The sequence below is a fragment of the Danio aesculapii genome, chromosome 22 (assembly GCF_903798145.1).
Source record: "Danio aesculapii chromosome 22, fDanAes4.1, whole genome shotgun sequence".
NCBI classification, from domain to species: domain Eukaryota; kingdom Metazoa; phylum Chordata; class Actinopteri; order Cypriniformes; family Danionidae; genus Danio; species Danio aesculapii.
This window is the reverse complement of record NC_079456.1, coordinates 18,335,699-18,348,095: the sequence shown is the minus strand read 5'-3', so window position 1 is coordinate 18,348,095 and position 12,397 is coordinate 18,335,699. Positions and strand designations below refer to the sequence as shown.

Sequence of the window (12,397 nt, the reverse complement as noted above, 5' to 3'; positions counted from 1 at the left end):
TTCTTATGTAGATTATTATGGGATTCTGACCATACCGTGATTAAACGTTGACACGTGTAAACATAATTCTTCAATCAATGTCATTAAGTTAAGCTCATAATAGTAATAATAATCACATTAATCTATGTGGCACACATGTAAACTCCAGTTTGATCACATTATTACTAATTTAAGCCAAGCAGCATTGGCCCACAATCAACACAATTTGCTGTGTAATCTCTGCTCCACATCTGCATCCAAGTGCATGCACAACCACAACCAGCATTGCAATGATAATCACTTAGGTTATGCTTTCAATAAGTGAAAATGTGAATGGAAATGTGTTTTGCAAAGATTAAACAGTAGCCAGTAACACACCTACTTAATACGCTTACTGGAAATAAACTTATTTTTGGTGCACATGAAAATATAGTCAGTGCGGGGGCGAATAAATGATGATGATGTAACTGATGATTTTTGGTTAACTGTATCTGTAAATTTAGAAAATAGACAAGCGTCTGCATTTGTGGCTGACACTATCTCCTCTGCAGTGGGCGGAAGCTTTGCGGGTGTTCATGCAGGCCGCTGACGAACTCTGCATGAGCTCCAGAAAGTCTCTCTGGGGTCAGTTTTGGTCGTCCCACCAACGTTTCTTTAAATACCTCTGCATCGCCGCTAAGGTGCGCTGCCTGGTGGAACTGGCCAAAAAGGAGCTGGAGGCAGGGAAGGTAAGTCATATTTAGGAGCTTTTTAGGGGGCATTCACACCGAACGTCTTTTTCCATTCCAACGTGCTACTTTTCTATTGTTTTACTTTGTAAACATGTGATTTACACGATCGTTACGCTTGCATATCGCATCTTTTGCAGCAAGTGTTGCACTTAAAGGGTCACAAAACACCAAAACACATATTTTGAGATGTTGACAGTCATATATGTGTCCCAACGCTGCTAAAAACACTATTACGACATATATATTTTACAAAAAAATTAAAACTGGTTGTTTTTGCGTTGTTTCGAGCAAATTCGTTTTTCCGGTTTGAAAATAAATTTTAAAACTACGTCACGGCCATGAGATCCTTGTGTGAGATCCAGCGAGACTGGATGTCTGTACCGGCCGGTACAACATGACGTCATTGAGTTTTCATCATTAAATCATGAGAAAGACTTTAGTTGAACCAATCAGCGTGCTCTATTGTTAATGAAGTGCAACTTCATTAATATGCATGATATACTGTAGCTTCGAAGACCTGTTACAGTGTTCAAATAGCAGAAAGACGCCACATTGTGTTGCCAACCAGAATTAAAACAAGTAGAAGAAGAAGAATTGTTTGCAGACATGGGTCGTTTATAAATGTGCCGCAATGAAGTTTTTGCTTTCATTTTCCCATAATTAGGCCACCGCTCACGTGTGATACCACATTTGTGGATTACAGTGGTCTGCTAACACGCGACAAAAATACATTCGTAAGGAATATTTTTTACCCGAGAGCTTCCGAGAGATCTGGAAATGGTGAAATCTGGATTTGCCATTCATCTCCTTTTAAAAAAAGAGTTCCAGTTCATGTTGATTGTCCAGTCTCTACGGATTTAGTAAATGTGTGATCAATGTTCCTTGTTTATTTTTATTCAGAGGCTAAGTTAGTAAGTATCGTCAGCAGTATTCTTTCAGTTTTTAAAGACATACCTTAGTCAAAATGATTTAATCACTAGGTTTACAGTACGTTAATATCACTACAATATTATGCACCGAAAGATCCGCTGTAAATGCTGCACTCCGAATGTAAACATGTAAACACCTTAATCAAACTATTACTGTCTCGTAGGATTTTGGCCGTGTATAATTTTCGCTGCATTTTGTGACAGAATAGTCTATATACACATATACACACGGCTGTTTGACACTATTCTCTGTACCTACCGGGTCTCTGCATCTACAGAGAAATGCGTAACTCTTACAGCAGTTCCTCACATCCAATACCTCGTTTGTCATGTGGTGAATGAAAGGAATGAAAGTTAAAGAGCCAAACTGCAGTTAAAGTCCACAAATTAAGAATAAAACACCCGAAATTACATGAAACTCCGGAGGAAATGTGGATAGCGTGGCAATGATGCAATGATGTTAATTAAATTATGTGCTATAAGATGTAAAACAGGATCATCATGATAGGAACATTCAAAAAACAACTCATGTAAACACTTTAATCTTATTATTGTCTTATTCAGATTAAGGCAAATAATTTGATTACTGATGTCTATGTAAACATAGTCACTGTCTGTCTCCCCTGCGTCTGTGTTTGTGTTGGTGCTGTGAAACACAGCGTGTGCATGTACTTAAACTCCCCTTTTCATGCAAACCCTTCCCTCTTCGCCACTCCCACCTAAACAAAGCTGGACACGCTCACTTTCCTGACTGTTTTGAAACTAGAGGTGTTTAAACACCCTGCAGAGACAGGGGGGTTTCATGGCCCTTTAAGGTGCAATATCAAGTTATGTCACACATCAACATCAGGTGACCTATCAGACAAACTCAGAGGTGGCGTAATCATTTCACACTTCTGTTTAAAGCAGCTTGTTGGCATGACAACAACAACATGGTGGAGGAGTTTAAAAAAATCCACAAGTGCTGCATATCGCATATTTAGACACAAAGACGTGCTCTGTGTGAATAGCCCCTTAAGTGTCTCTAATGACAGATTGTTTGTTGCTGTAGACATTTTACACTTGTTTTTCTTCTCTCTAGTGTGTCGTAATAGGGCTTCAGTCAACAGGTGAGGCTCGAACCAGAGAAGTCCTCGACGAAAACGACGGACACTTGGACCGATTTGTCTCTGCTGCTGAGTAAGTGAAATTTGGGCATCTGATCTCTCAGATTCTCTTCAAAATATTTTCAACAGTGTTCAGAAGATGAAGAAACATGGAGGGTAAATAAATGAGGACAGAATTCAAATGTTTGGGTGATCTGACACTCTTTAAATATCCAGCCACTTTATGACTACTCCTTTTCCAGAGTAGTGATCTCAAAGTTTCACAATGATAGAAAGGTTTCTCACTATTTGCGTTACTGTGGTCACCTCGCAATCCATGTATCATTCTGAAACCTGTGAGTAAGTGTTTGCTGATAAGAACCACTTCCTTGAGCCCATCAGCCACAAAAGCACTTTTTTCAGAAGTGGCATTTTCTGCCTTAACACAGTGTGTGTTTGTGTGCTCCTCAGAGGTGTTTTTCAGTCTCTGGTCTTCAAGCACTTTCCATCAGAAAAGCAGATGAGAGAAAAAGGGGCGGGGAATAAGAGGAAACGTGAGTAGAGTTGTGCTATTGAATCATCGATTATGAATTGTCTATCTTTGAGCCTCATGGTTTGATTGGACAATCTCTTTCAGGTAAACCACGGACCAGGCAATCAAAGCAACCCAGACAAGGCACCGACACAGCAGTGATCAACATCAGCGATGACAGCAGCACTGAGTCCGACGTCATGGACAGCGACTCCAACTCTTCACCTGACTCAATTCAGGACAATAACGACGATGTCATCTTCGTTGATCAAACCAGCTATCAAAAGGGTATGCTGACTATTTTGTATATTATCTCGATTTAGCCTGAAGATCTTAAGTAGGTTACAGCACCTTTGATGTCAGTTTAAGCAATCAGTTTTCATCTCATACATCCTTAGCACGGTTAGAGGACATGAAACAAGGGCTTCTCAACAAGATCGCTGAGCTGGGAAAAGAACTACCTCTCAACACATTGGATGAGCTCATTGATAAATTTGGAGGGCCAGAAAAAGTATCAGAGGTCAGTATTTATGTATATATTCACTGCAAAAAAATGACCACTTACCTTACAACTTACCTAGGCTTTAGTACAGGAAAAAAGTCTTAAAATGTGTATTATAACACTTCCTCAAGCAATGTTTTTAGTCTAATTATCTTAAAACTATACTATAAATTTCTTTTTAAACCTTTTTTTATTATTTTGTGTGAAAAGTTCTTAAAACTAGAGTTACTAAACAGGAAAAGTCCTCTTAATTTAAGAATTGTTATTATAGTCTCTTAAAATGAGCCAAAGCATTTAAACTTAAAACAAGATCACACACACACTCACCGGCCACTTTATTAGGTACACCTTACTAGTACCAGGTTGGACCTCCTTTTGCCTTCAGAACTGCCTTTATCCTTTGTGACATAGATTCAACAAGGTACTGGAAATATAAATTTTGGTCTATATAGTCATGATAGCATCACGAAGTTGTTGCAGATTTGTCGGCTGAACATCCATTATGATTATAATCTCCCGTTTCACCACATCCCAAAGGTGCTTTATTGGATTGAGATCTGGTGACTGTAGAGGCCATTTGAGTAGAGTGAACTCATTGTCATGTTTAAGAAATCAGTCTCAGATAATTCGTTCTTTATGACACTCTTCTGCTGCTGTAGCCCATCCGTCTCAAGGTTGGATGTATTGTGCATTCAGAGATGCTCTTCTGCAGACCTTGGTTGTAACGAGTGGTTATTTGAGTTACCGTTGCCATTGCATAAGCTCGATCCAGTCAGTGTTGTCTATAAACCCTAGAGATGGTTGTGTGTGAAAATCCCAGAATATCAGCAGGTTTGAAGGACTCAGACCAGTCCGTCTGGCACCAACAACTATGCAACGTTCAAAGTCAGTTAAATCACCTTTGTTCACCATTCTGATGCTGGGTTTAAACTGCAGCAGATTGTCTTGACCATGTCTACATGCCTAAATGCATTGAGTTGCTGCCATTTGATTGGGTGATTATAAATTTGCATTAACGAGCTGTTGGACAGGTGTACCTAATAAAGTGGCCGGTTGGTGTACATGCTTGTTCACATTTTTTATTCAAATTAAGACAAAATTATTACTTGTTGCTTCTCAAAATACTGAAGCTTACTACAACAAAAATAAGAAGCAAGTATAGGTGACTTTTTTGAACAACAACTAACTTTTTTAATGGGGAAACTTAAAACAAGTTATTACAGCTAAGATGAAGTATTAAAAATACAAGGCTGGTCCTAAATTATAATTCTGATTGGAAACAGGCTAAATTTGCTGGTAAAATACTTAACTTTAAACTTTAATAAGGAAAAAGTAAGAAAAAAAGATAAATAATCTTTAAATAATCATAACAATCTAACACAATCTGATCTCGCATCACAAGCAAAGAGGGAACTTTAGTTCGGTAAAAGTGTTTCCAGCGTAGCTTATGCGCATCTTATCGAATAAAAAGTTTATCCTACTCAGTTATGCGCATACGTTTTTTTATGTGCATTTTCAAAACTTTTGCGCATCATGGTGTTTCCATCAACCATTTTTTATCCGCATATCCAAATTGCACATAAAAATAGGTGGATGGAAACACAGCTATATTGAATTCTTAAAACAAGATAAATACGATTTTTGGCCACAAATGAGATTATAACGCCTGACTAGATAGAGTTTTTGCTGTGTTGTGACCTTCCAAGGATGGTTAGTTCTTCAAAAAATAAATAAATAAACAAGCACTAAAGATGCATTGTTTATGTGCCCAGATGACGGGACGGAAAGGCCGAGTGGTACGTCGACCTAATGGCAGTGTCCAATATGAGTCCCGTGCTGAACAAGGCCACACCATCGACCAAATCAACATCAAAGAGAAAGATCGGTTCATGAATGGCGAGAAGGTGAGCGTCAATGAAGGAATTTGAAGCTTTTAGGTTCTGATTTCCTTGGTGCATCCAGAAACACAATTTGCCTTACTCGTTTCAGTTGGTAGCCATCATATCTGAAGCGGCCAGTTCAGGGATTTCACTTCAGGCTGACAGAAGAGTTAAGAACAAGTGCCGGAGGGTTCACATGACCCTGGAGTTGCCTTGGAGTGCAGACAGAGCCATCCAGCAGTTTGGTGAGTAGCATGCATACCTATAAAATTTGTGGCCATGCACCAGTTATTTTGACTACTCTAAGTAGGACAGTCTTCGGAAAAGACTGCAATGCTTTGATGCTGTTTAAAGTGGTTACACTGTCTACACCTCCAGTCCAATGTAGCATCAATAATTCCACCTGCATCAATCAGCCATAACCTCTAACCTTGCCATCAAAGCTCTCTTACTATAAAGAGTGTCACCATACCACAACTACTAGCTCACAACTCACTCTGTTCCTCAGGGCGCACACATCGTTCCAACCAAGTCAATGCACCGGAGTACATCTTCCTTATCTCCGAATTGGCAGGAGAGCGACGTTTTGCATCTATCGTGGCGAAGAGGCTGGAGAGCCTGGTGCGTCCCTGAAATGCTGATTAACTCTTATTTATTTTGCACATATGCATGTTCAAACAAGTTCTTTGGTCTTGACTGTTCATTTACATTTTAATAGGGAGCGTTGACGCATGGTGATAGGAGAGCCACAGAGTCTAGAGACCTGAGCAAATACAACTTTGAAAATAAAGTAAGTAACTGTTTCACTTGACACAGTAACACAGAGTAATACACAACTCATTGACTAACACAATGTTTTGGCTGTTCCTCACAGTATGGCACCAAAGCTCTAGATAAGATCACCAAAACCATCCTTGGTCAGACTGAAAGCAAGGTACCTCCTCCAAAGGACTATCCTGGTGGAGACGCCATGTTTTTCAGAGGTAAAAGGGCTCTGTTTGTCCATTACTCTCTTAAGATGTGCATTAGCTAGAACCTTAATCTCACCAAAGGTTTCGATGACTTCTAATCTTAGATATGAAGTATGGTATGATGGATGTAGGCATGCTGTGCAGTCAATCCCGCTTGGGCATCAACATTGAAAAAGGTGAGGCTTCTGTTATATTTTTGTTAAGTGCTGGCATCCACATCTTCCCTCTGACTGTGTGATTCCTCTTTGTGTCAGACTGCAATATCACCAAGTTCCTCAACCGGATACTGGGTCTTGAGGTGCACAAACAGAACTCTCTCTTCCAGTACTTCACAGACAATTTCGACTACTTGATTGAAATGGACAAAAAAGGGGGCAGTTATGATCTGGGAATACTGGGTAAGCAGAGCTTCTTCTGGTGGTGTGGTACTTTTAAGTTGGATCGATCTTTTTACGTGACAGCCAGTTATCTGCTTTCTCTTAGATCTGGCTCCAGGAAATGATCAGATCTATGAAGAGACGCATGAAAAGTTCCTGACAGCAGGAAACCCTCAAGATGGTCAAGTTGTCCTCTATAAGGTTTGTCTTTTTTGAAAAGTGTGAAAGTTAAAAACTCACCAAGCTGGGCTGATATTTTCATGTTGAGTTTCACACAAAATAGCTCTTCAATGAGCACAGAAAACATGCCCAAGGCACTGGAGTTTCATGTGTTATGCATGCTGCAAACACGATAATAATCCCTTCCACAAGCGGAAAGCTTATTTTGACAGCTTACGCAATAAGAACTGGTTTCCCAGCCAGTTTACCAGTCAAGTAGTTCTTTGACCGACAATAAACCGCACTTCAAGAACTTTCTCTTTTGCTTAGATCTTGGATCCACTCACAGCCTGAACATGTTGGGCACTTGTCCAATCATTGTGGACAGTTTGATAAACATTATGTTTGTTTTGTTGCACAGATAAGTGTAGATAGAGGCATGCCTTGGTCGGAGGCTCTCGAAAAGTTTGAAAGCCTCAACAAACCGGATGAAGGCTTCTACATGTCCTATAGAGTGAGTATTTGGGTGAAAGGGAAAAAATGATCTCATCTTTTCAAAATTTGCATGTAGCTTCCTTTTACTAATAAGGGAAAGATGCTTCCTTGGAAGAACCTTCCTGTTCAGGGGTGAAGGAGGGTTCATGTGTCATTAGAGTTCTTTCATATTTGTCTGATGTTGACTGATGGTGAACATGTTGGTGCCTGTCTTTGCAGTTGAGAGGTAACCACCCATGTGTGCTGCTAGCCGTGCAGGGCAAGGAACGCAACATGATCCTCTACAAACCAAACATTGGCAAGCAAGCCCATCCAGAAAGCATTGATAATCTCCAACAAAAATACAGAAAGGTGTGTTCAAGCTCATCAACATACTCTAACATTCTCCAAATAAAATGAGAGGACCCTCTTATGCTAGAAACCCTCCTTGATGTAGAAGATGCAGGAATGCAATGAAAATTGCCTCTGCTGCCATCTAGTGAGCATTATGGGTCTAAGATGCTGACGTTTTCTACACTTGCTTCAGGTCACTCCAGTGGATGTACAGGAGAGCTGGGAAAACCAGTTCAATTTCTCTTTAAGGAAGTGCAGCCATGCTAACCTGTGAGTAAACAAAACATCTTCCAGGCTTCTGTCTTGGTACTAGCCAAACTCAGCGAATTTAACATGGATATATGTTTCCTGCAGGTATGGGAGGTGCAAGAGGATAGACGATGGTCAGGAGTGTTCAATGGGCACTCGATTGCGTCAATACCACATGTTGTGCGGCGCTCTGCTTCGTGTGTGGAAACATGTGTCTGATGTTGTTGCTGATATCACCAGCTCAACTTTACTCCAGATTGTCCGTCTCAAGACCAAAGACAGTAAAAAACAAGTTGGTGAGTCAGCCTGTTGATCATTATGGTTTGTTTTTTGTGTTTTGCTTTTATAAGGACAGGACTATATTTAGACAGGAAGCAAAGCTGGAATCAGGCAAAAGTCCACAAGCCAGGACTATTTGTTGGTGCACTGTCCACAAGGCTATTCCTGCCAACATGTTGACTTTACTTTAGGTGTTCCTGACTAGTGGAGTGTTATCCTCTCTACTGACAACCAAAAGGTTATAGGTTCAGATACCATTGAAATTGTGCAAAGGAATTCAGCATCTTCTAATTGATGTTCCCTGTTTTACCTAGGTATACAAATCCCAGAGACCTGCATAACAAAAGTGCGTCAGGAGTTGTTGAGAATGGACTCTGAGGTGAAGCAGCGGCGTAGAGAGAAGGAGCAGAAAGCGCTGGAGCAGCTAGTGCTGGAGCAGCGTCAGGCTGAGGAGCATCAGAGGCTCATGGCGCAGCAACAGCATCAAGAACTCTTCTCGAATTTGTTCACCCAGTCTTTAGCAGCTACCAGCCTGACAACTCCATACATCTCCTTCCCCTCGTTCCCTTCTGTACCAAATCCTTTGAAAGAAATCCTGGACCTGACGATTTGCAATTCTTCACCCTCCTCCCAAGCTGCTCTGGATGTAGACAACTTCTCCAGGCCAACCGAACCTTTAGTGGATAACTTTAACTTTGAAGAATTTATTCAAGAGCAACCGCAGCAGGAGAGCCAGCCCGTAGAGGGAAGCACCTCAGTGCAACACAATGACCTGTTAGACATATTGCTGCCTTTTAACTCATTCATCACAACAACACCTACCCAGACTGTCCCTGCATCTTCCTCCTCAGATGCATCTTCATCTGTACCTATGGTTGTGTCAAGTTCCTTCTCTTCCTCCTTGTCCCACTTCACTCCCTCAATCACCCCATCCTCATCGTCTTCCTCGTTATCGCAAGTCTCTCTCCCCCCTACAGACCAGCACATGCTCCCATTACCCAACGGCCACAGCAGCTCTGAAGCCATTATAAATGCACGGGAGGTGTTGAGCAGCATGCTGCGAGGTGGACCAGAACTACGCCAGTCCGTCATTCAGTACCAACAACCCGAATGAGACCCCTCTAGTCAGACTCTCCTGCAAATGCACTCACTCAGGGCCGTAGTCGGACCACTGCCGGCATCCTGCTCCACCACTGGCTTCACAAGATGGAGGAAGTTCAATTCCTATAGAGTTTTGTCTCCATACACCCTGACAGAACGTCCCAGTTTTAGCATCATCAGTTTTATACACTTTAAGTAGTATTGATTTACCAAAGATCATTTAAGTTCTATCAATCCACCTTAGACAGTATATTGTGCATAAGCTCCTTAAGATTGAGTATGTAGGAATTATAAGACGCTTGAGGTAACATTTTGGTTCCTCTCTGGAGGAACCCTTTAAAATACCTAGTACATCTTTATATATGCCTCTAAGATCTTCAATGTGTATTTTAAATGCCTCAAAGACTTTCTTTTATAATGAGATCACTGGAGAAACTGTTTTTCTAAAGGATCTATTTGTAGGTTCCTCAAAGAACATTCCTGTCTTTCTTCATTGTTTAGTATGCCTAAAGGTTCTTTAAAGGATTCTGCCTATTTGACATCCTGAGGAATCCCAAATGGTGCCTCAAGTGTCTTTCTTTCTATACTAAAGGTTTTACGGCCACAGATTCACACATATTCCTAAATTTTACTTCAGATATGCTAGACATACTACAACGTGCATTTCGGTGACGAGTTTAAACTCAGACAATCATCAGCTTTACATTTCCATGACAAACTTCTATTAGACAAAACACTTTTCCTGAGGAGCAAGAAAACAGGTTACTGTCGAAATGTGCCTTCGGAATCTAAAAGTGGAATGTAGATGTACTCACATTGTTCACGTGCAGATGTTTGTAATGTATTTATTGCCTTTATTTATCAGGCCTTGAAACAATTGTGCTAGTAGGAGAGCGTAACTACCTACAGATCACTTACCTGTGCAGCTGTCTCTCTTGTGTTCTGAACCAGAACCGTCTAATCCTGCTGTGCCCCGTCTCGCAATGTAAAAAGACAAAGCGGTAACATCTATTAGCTGACTTCGTACTTCAATTTTTTTTTCTTGGAATCCAATGTTTAAAAAAGCTAAAATATTCGAATAGAGCATTCGTTACAATGTGAAATGCATCCAGGGTACAGTCAAGAAAGGGCAATTCATTTTTATCTAGTTGAATCGAAGCCCTTTATTTAATAGGTTAATATTAATAATATATATAGTATTTTAAATCCGTCAAACGTGTATACGAATTACTTGATTATTTGTATTTAATTTTAAAGGGACATTTTAATTATTTGTTTCTGTTTTATGTTATTGATGCAGTAATCATTTTAACAAACAGTTCCAAACAAAACTAAATTTGACTAAATGATCTCGCTGTTATCTTTCTGCTGCACTGAGTCATTGAATATTTAGTTGTTGTTTTTTTCCTAATCCTTATGCAATTATACAATCTTAAATATTTCCACTGCAATATCCAGAACCGAAACTCAAATATTCATGCTCTAAGGTGTCAAAACCACTCCCTATCTCAGGATGAAATTTATTAACAATTCAAAATGTTTGTTTATTATAAATATATATATATATATATATATATATCTTTAAATCAGATGTATGCTATGTTTAACGTATGCGTAAAAGGAAGGTTCTTCTCTGTAAAATCTTGTCAGTGAGACAGATCAAATATTATTTATTTATCCATCGTTGCTTATCGTCTGCACAAATTTCTTTCATTCTGTTTATCAAGGGACAATCTTCGACACATTTGCACTTGAAAACATTTACGTAATATGAGTAGTGAGTTTTTTTCTTCCATACTCAGTGTGTGTAGTTCCCATCGTGTTGAATTAAATTCAAAAACTGTTTGGTTATTTTAGAGAATCTAATAGTTTGTGATCCACAGTGTGTTCCAGGTGTCTCAGTGCCTCTCATAGAAAAGACTTGCATTTTAAGCACTATACGATGAGGCCATTTATATTGGGCAAAGTCAAAGTTAACCTCTGTTACTAACTAGAAATGCATTCGTCTTGCTCTGTGTATGATTTGCACTAAAATGTGCATAACTGTGTTCCTGTATGGTGTGTGATCCAGTTCTGCTATGTTCGCTCAAGGCTCTTGTTGGGAATGTAAACATCTCGATTCATCGGCTTGGCTTTTATATCAGTATGGCATTTATGTAATTTATTGCTATGGAAAGAAAATTTGCTACTGAGTGTATGTATCTCCAAACGTTTTATTCCTGTGTTCTTATTGGTTATGCTTTTGTTATGCTTTTCTAAAGGCTTATTTATGATTAAGATCCAGTTGTATATATTGCAAAAGCAAACTGTGCCTTTCGACTGTTTCTTAAAGAAATTGTTTTCTACACATCTAAAGAAAGGAACTTATTACAGTTTGTTGTTAACAAAAAAAATAAAATGTTCAGAATCCTGATTTTATGTTGTGCTTTCGATGATTTTTTGTTGCATTAGGTCAGTGGTGTCTCAACTCAGTCCTGGAGGGCCGGTGTCCTGCAAACTTTAGTTCCAACCCCAATTAGACACACCTGATGCAGCTAATCAAGCTCTTTCTAGGTCAGGCATGGGCAAACTTGATCCTCGAGGGCTGGTGTCCCTGCAGAGATTTGCTCCAACACTAATCAAACACACCTGAACACCCTAATTAGTGTCTTCACGATCACTAGAAAGCTACAAGCAGGTGTGTTTGATTAGGGTTGGAGGAAAACTATGCAGGGACACCGGCCCTCCAGGATCGAGTTTGCCCATCCCTGTTCTAGGTATACTAGAAACTTCCAGGCAGCTGTGTTGAAGGAAGT

At 39.9% G+C, this 12,397-nt stretch overlaps 1 protein-coding gene across 2 annotated transcripts in view; it reads left to right on the top strand.

Annotated features, from left to right (window-relative positions):
- si:ch73-63e15.2 (protein strawberry notch homolog 2) overlaps positions 1–12,015 on the top strand; it is a 90,188-nt gene extending 78,173 nt beyond the window's left edge. For both annotated transcript variants that reach the window (XM_056447403.1, XM_056447404.1), the window contains 18 exons: positions 531–707; positions 2,721–2,818; positions 3,196–3,278; positions 3,362–3,544; positions 3,655–3,776; positions 5,531–5,662; positions 5,748–5,883; positions 6,147–6,259; positions 6,357–6,428; positions 6,513–6,621; positions 6,714–6,785; positions 6,864–7,007; positions 7,093–7,187; positions 7,567–7,659; positions 7,860–7,991; positions 8,167–8,243; positions 8,328–8,518; positions 8,816–12,015. In XM_056447403.1, coding sequence (XP_056303378.1) covers positions 531–707; positions 2,721–2,818; positions 3,196–3,278; positions 3,362–3,544; positions 3,655–3,776; positions 5,531–5,662; positions 5,748–5,883; positions 6,147–6,259; positions 6,357–6,428; positions 6,513–6,621; positions 6,714–6,785; positions 6,864–7,007; positions 7,093–7,187; positions 7,567–7,659; positions 7,860–7,991; positions 8,167–8,243; positions 8,328–8,518; positions 8,816–9,615 — 2,829 coding nt within the window. In that variant the 3' untranslated portion in view covers positions 9,616–12,015. The remainder of the gene's footprint in view (positions 1–530; positions 708–2,720; positions 2,819–3,195; positions 3,279–3,361; positions 3,545–3,654; positions 3,777–5,530; positions 5,663–5,747; positions 5,884–6,146; positions 6,260–6,356; positions 6,429–6,512; positions 6,622–6,713; positions 6,786–6,863; positions 7,008–7,092; positions 7,188–7,566; positions 7,660–7,859; positions 7,992–8,166; positions 8,244–8,327; positions 8,519–8,815) is intronic.
- Positions 12,016–12,397: the final 382 nt, after the last annotated feature.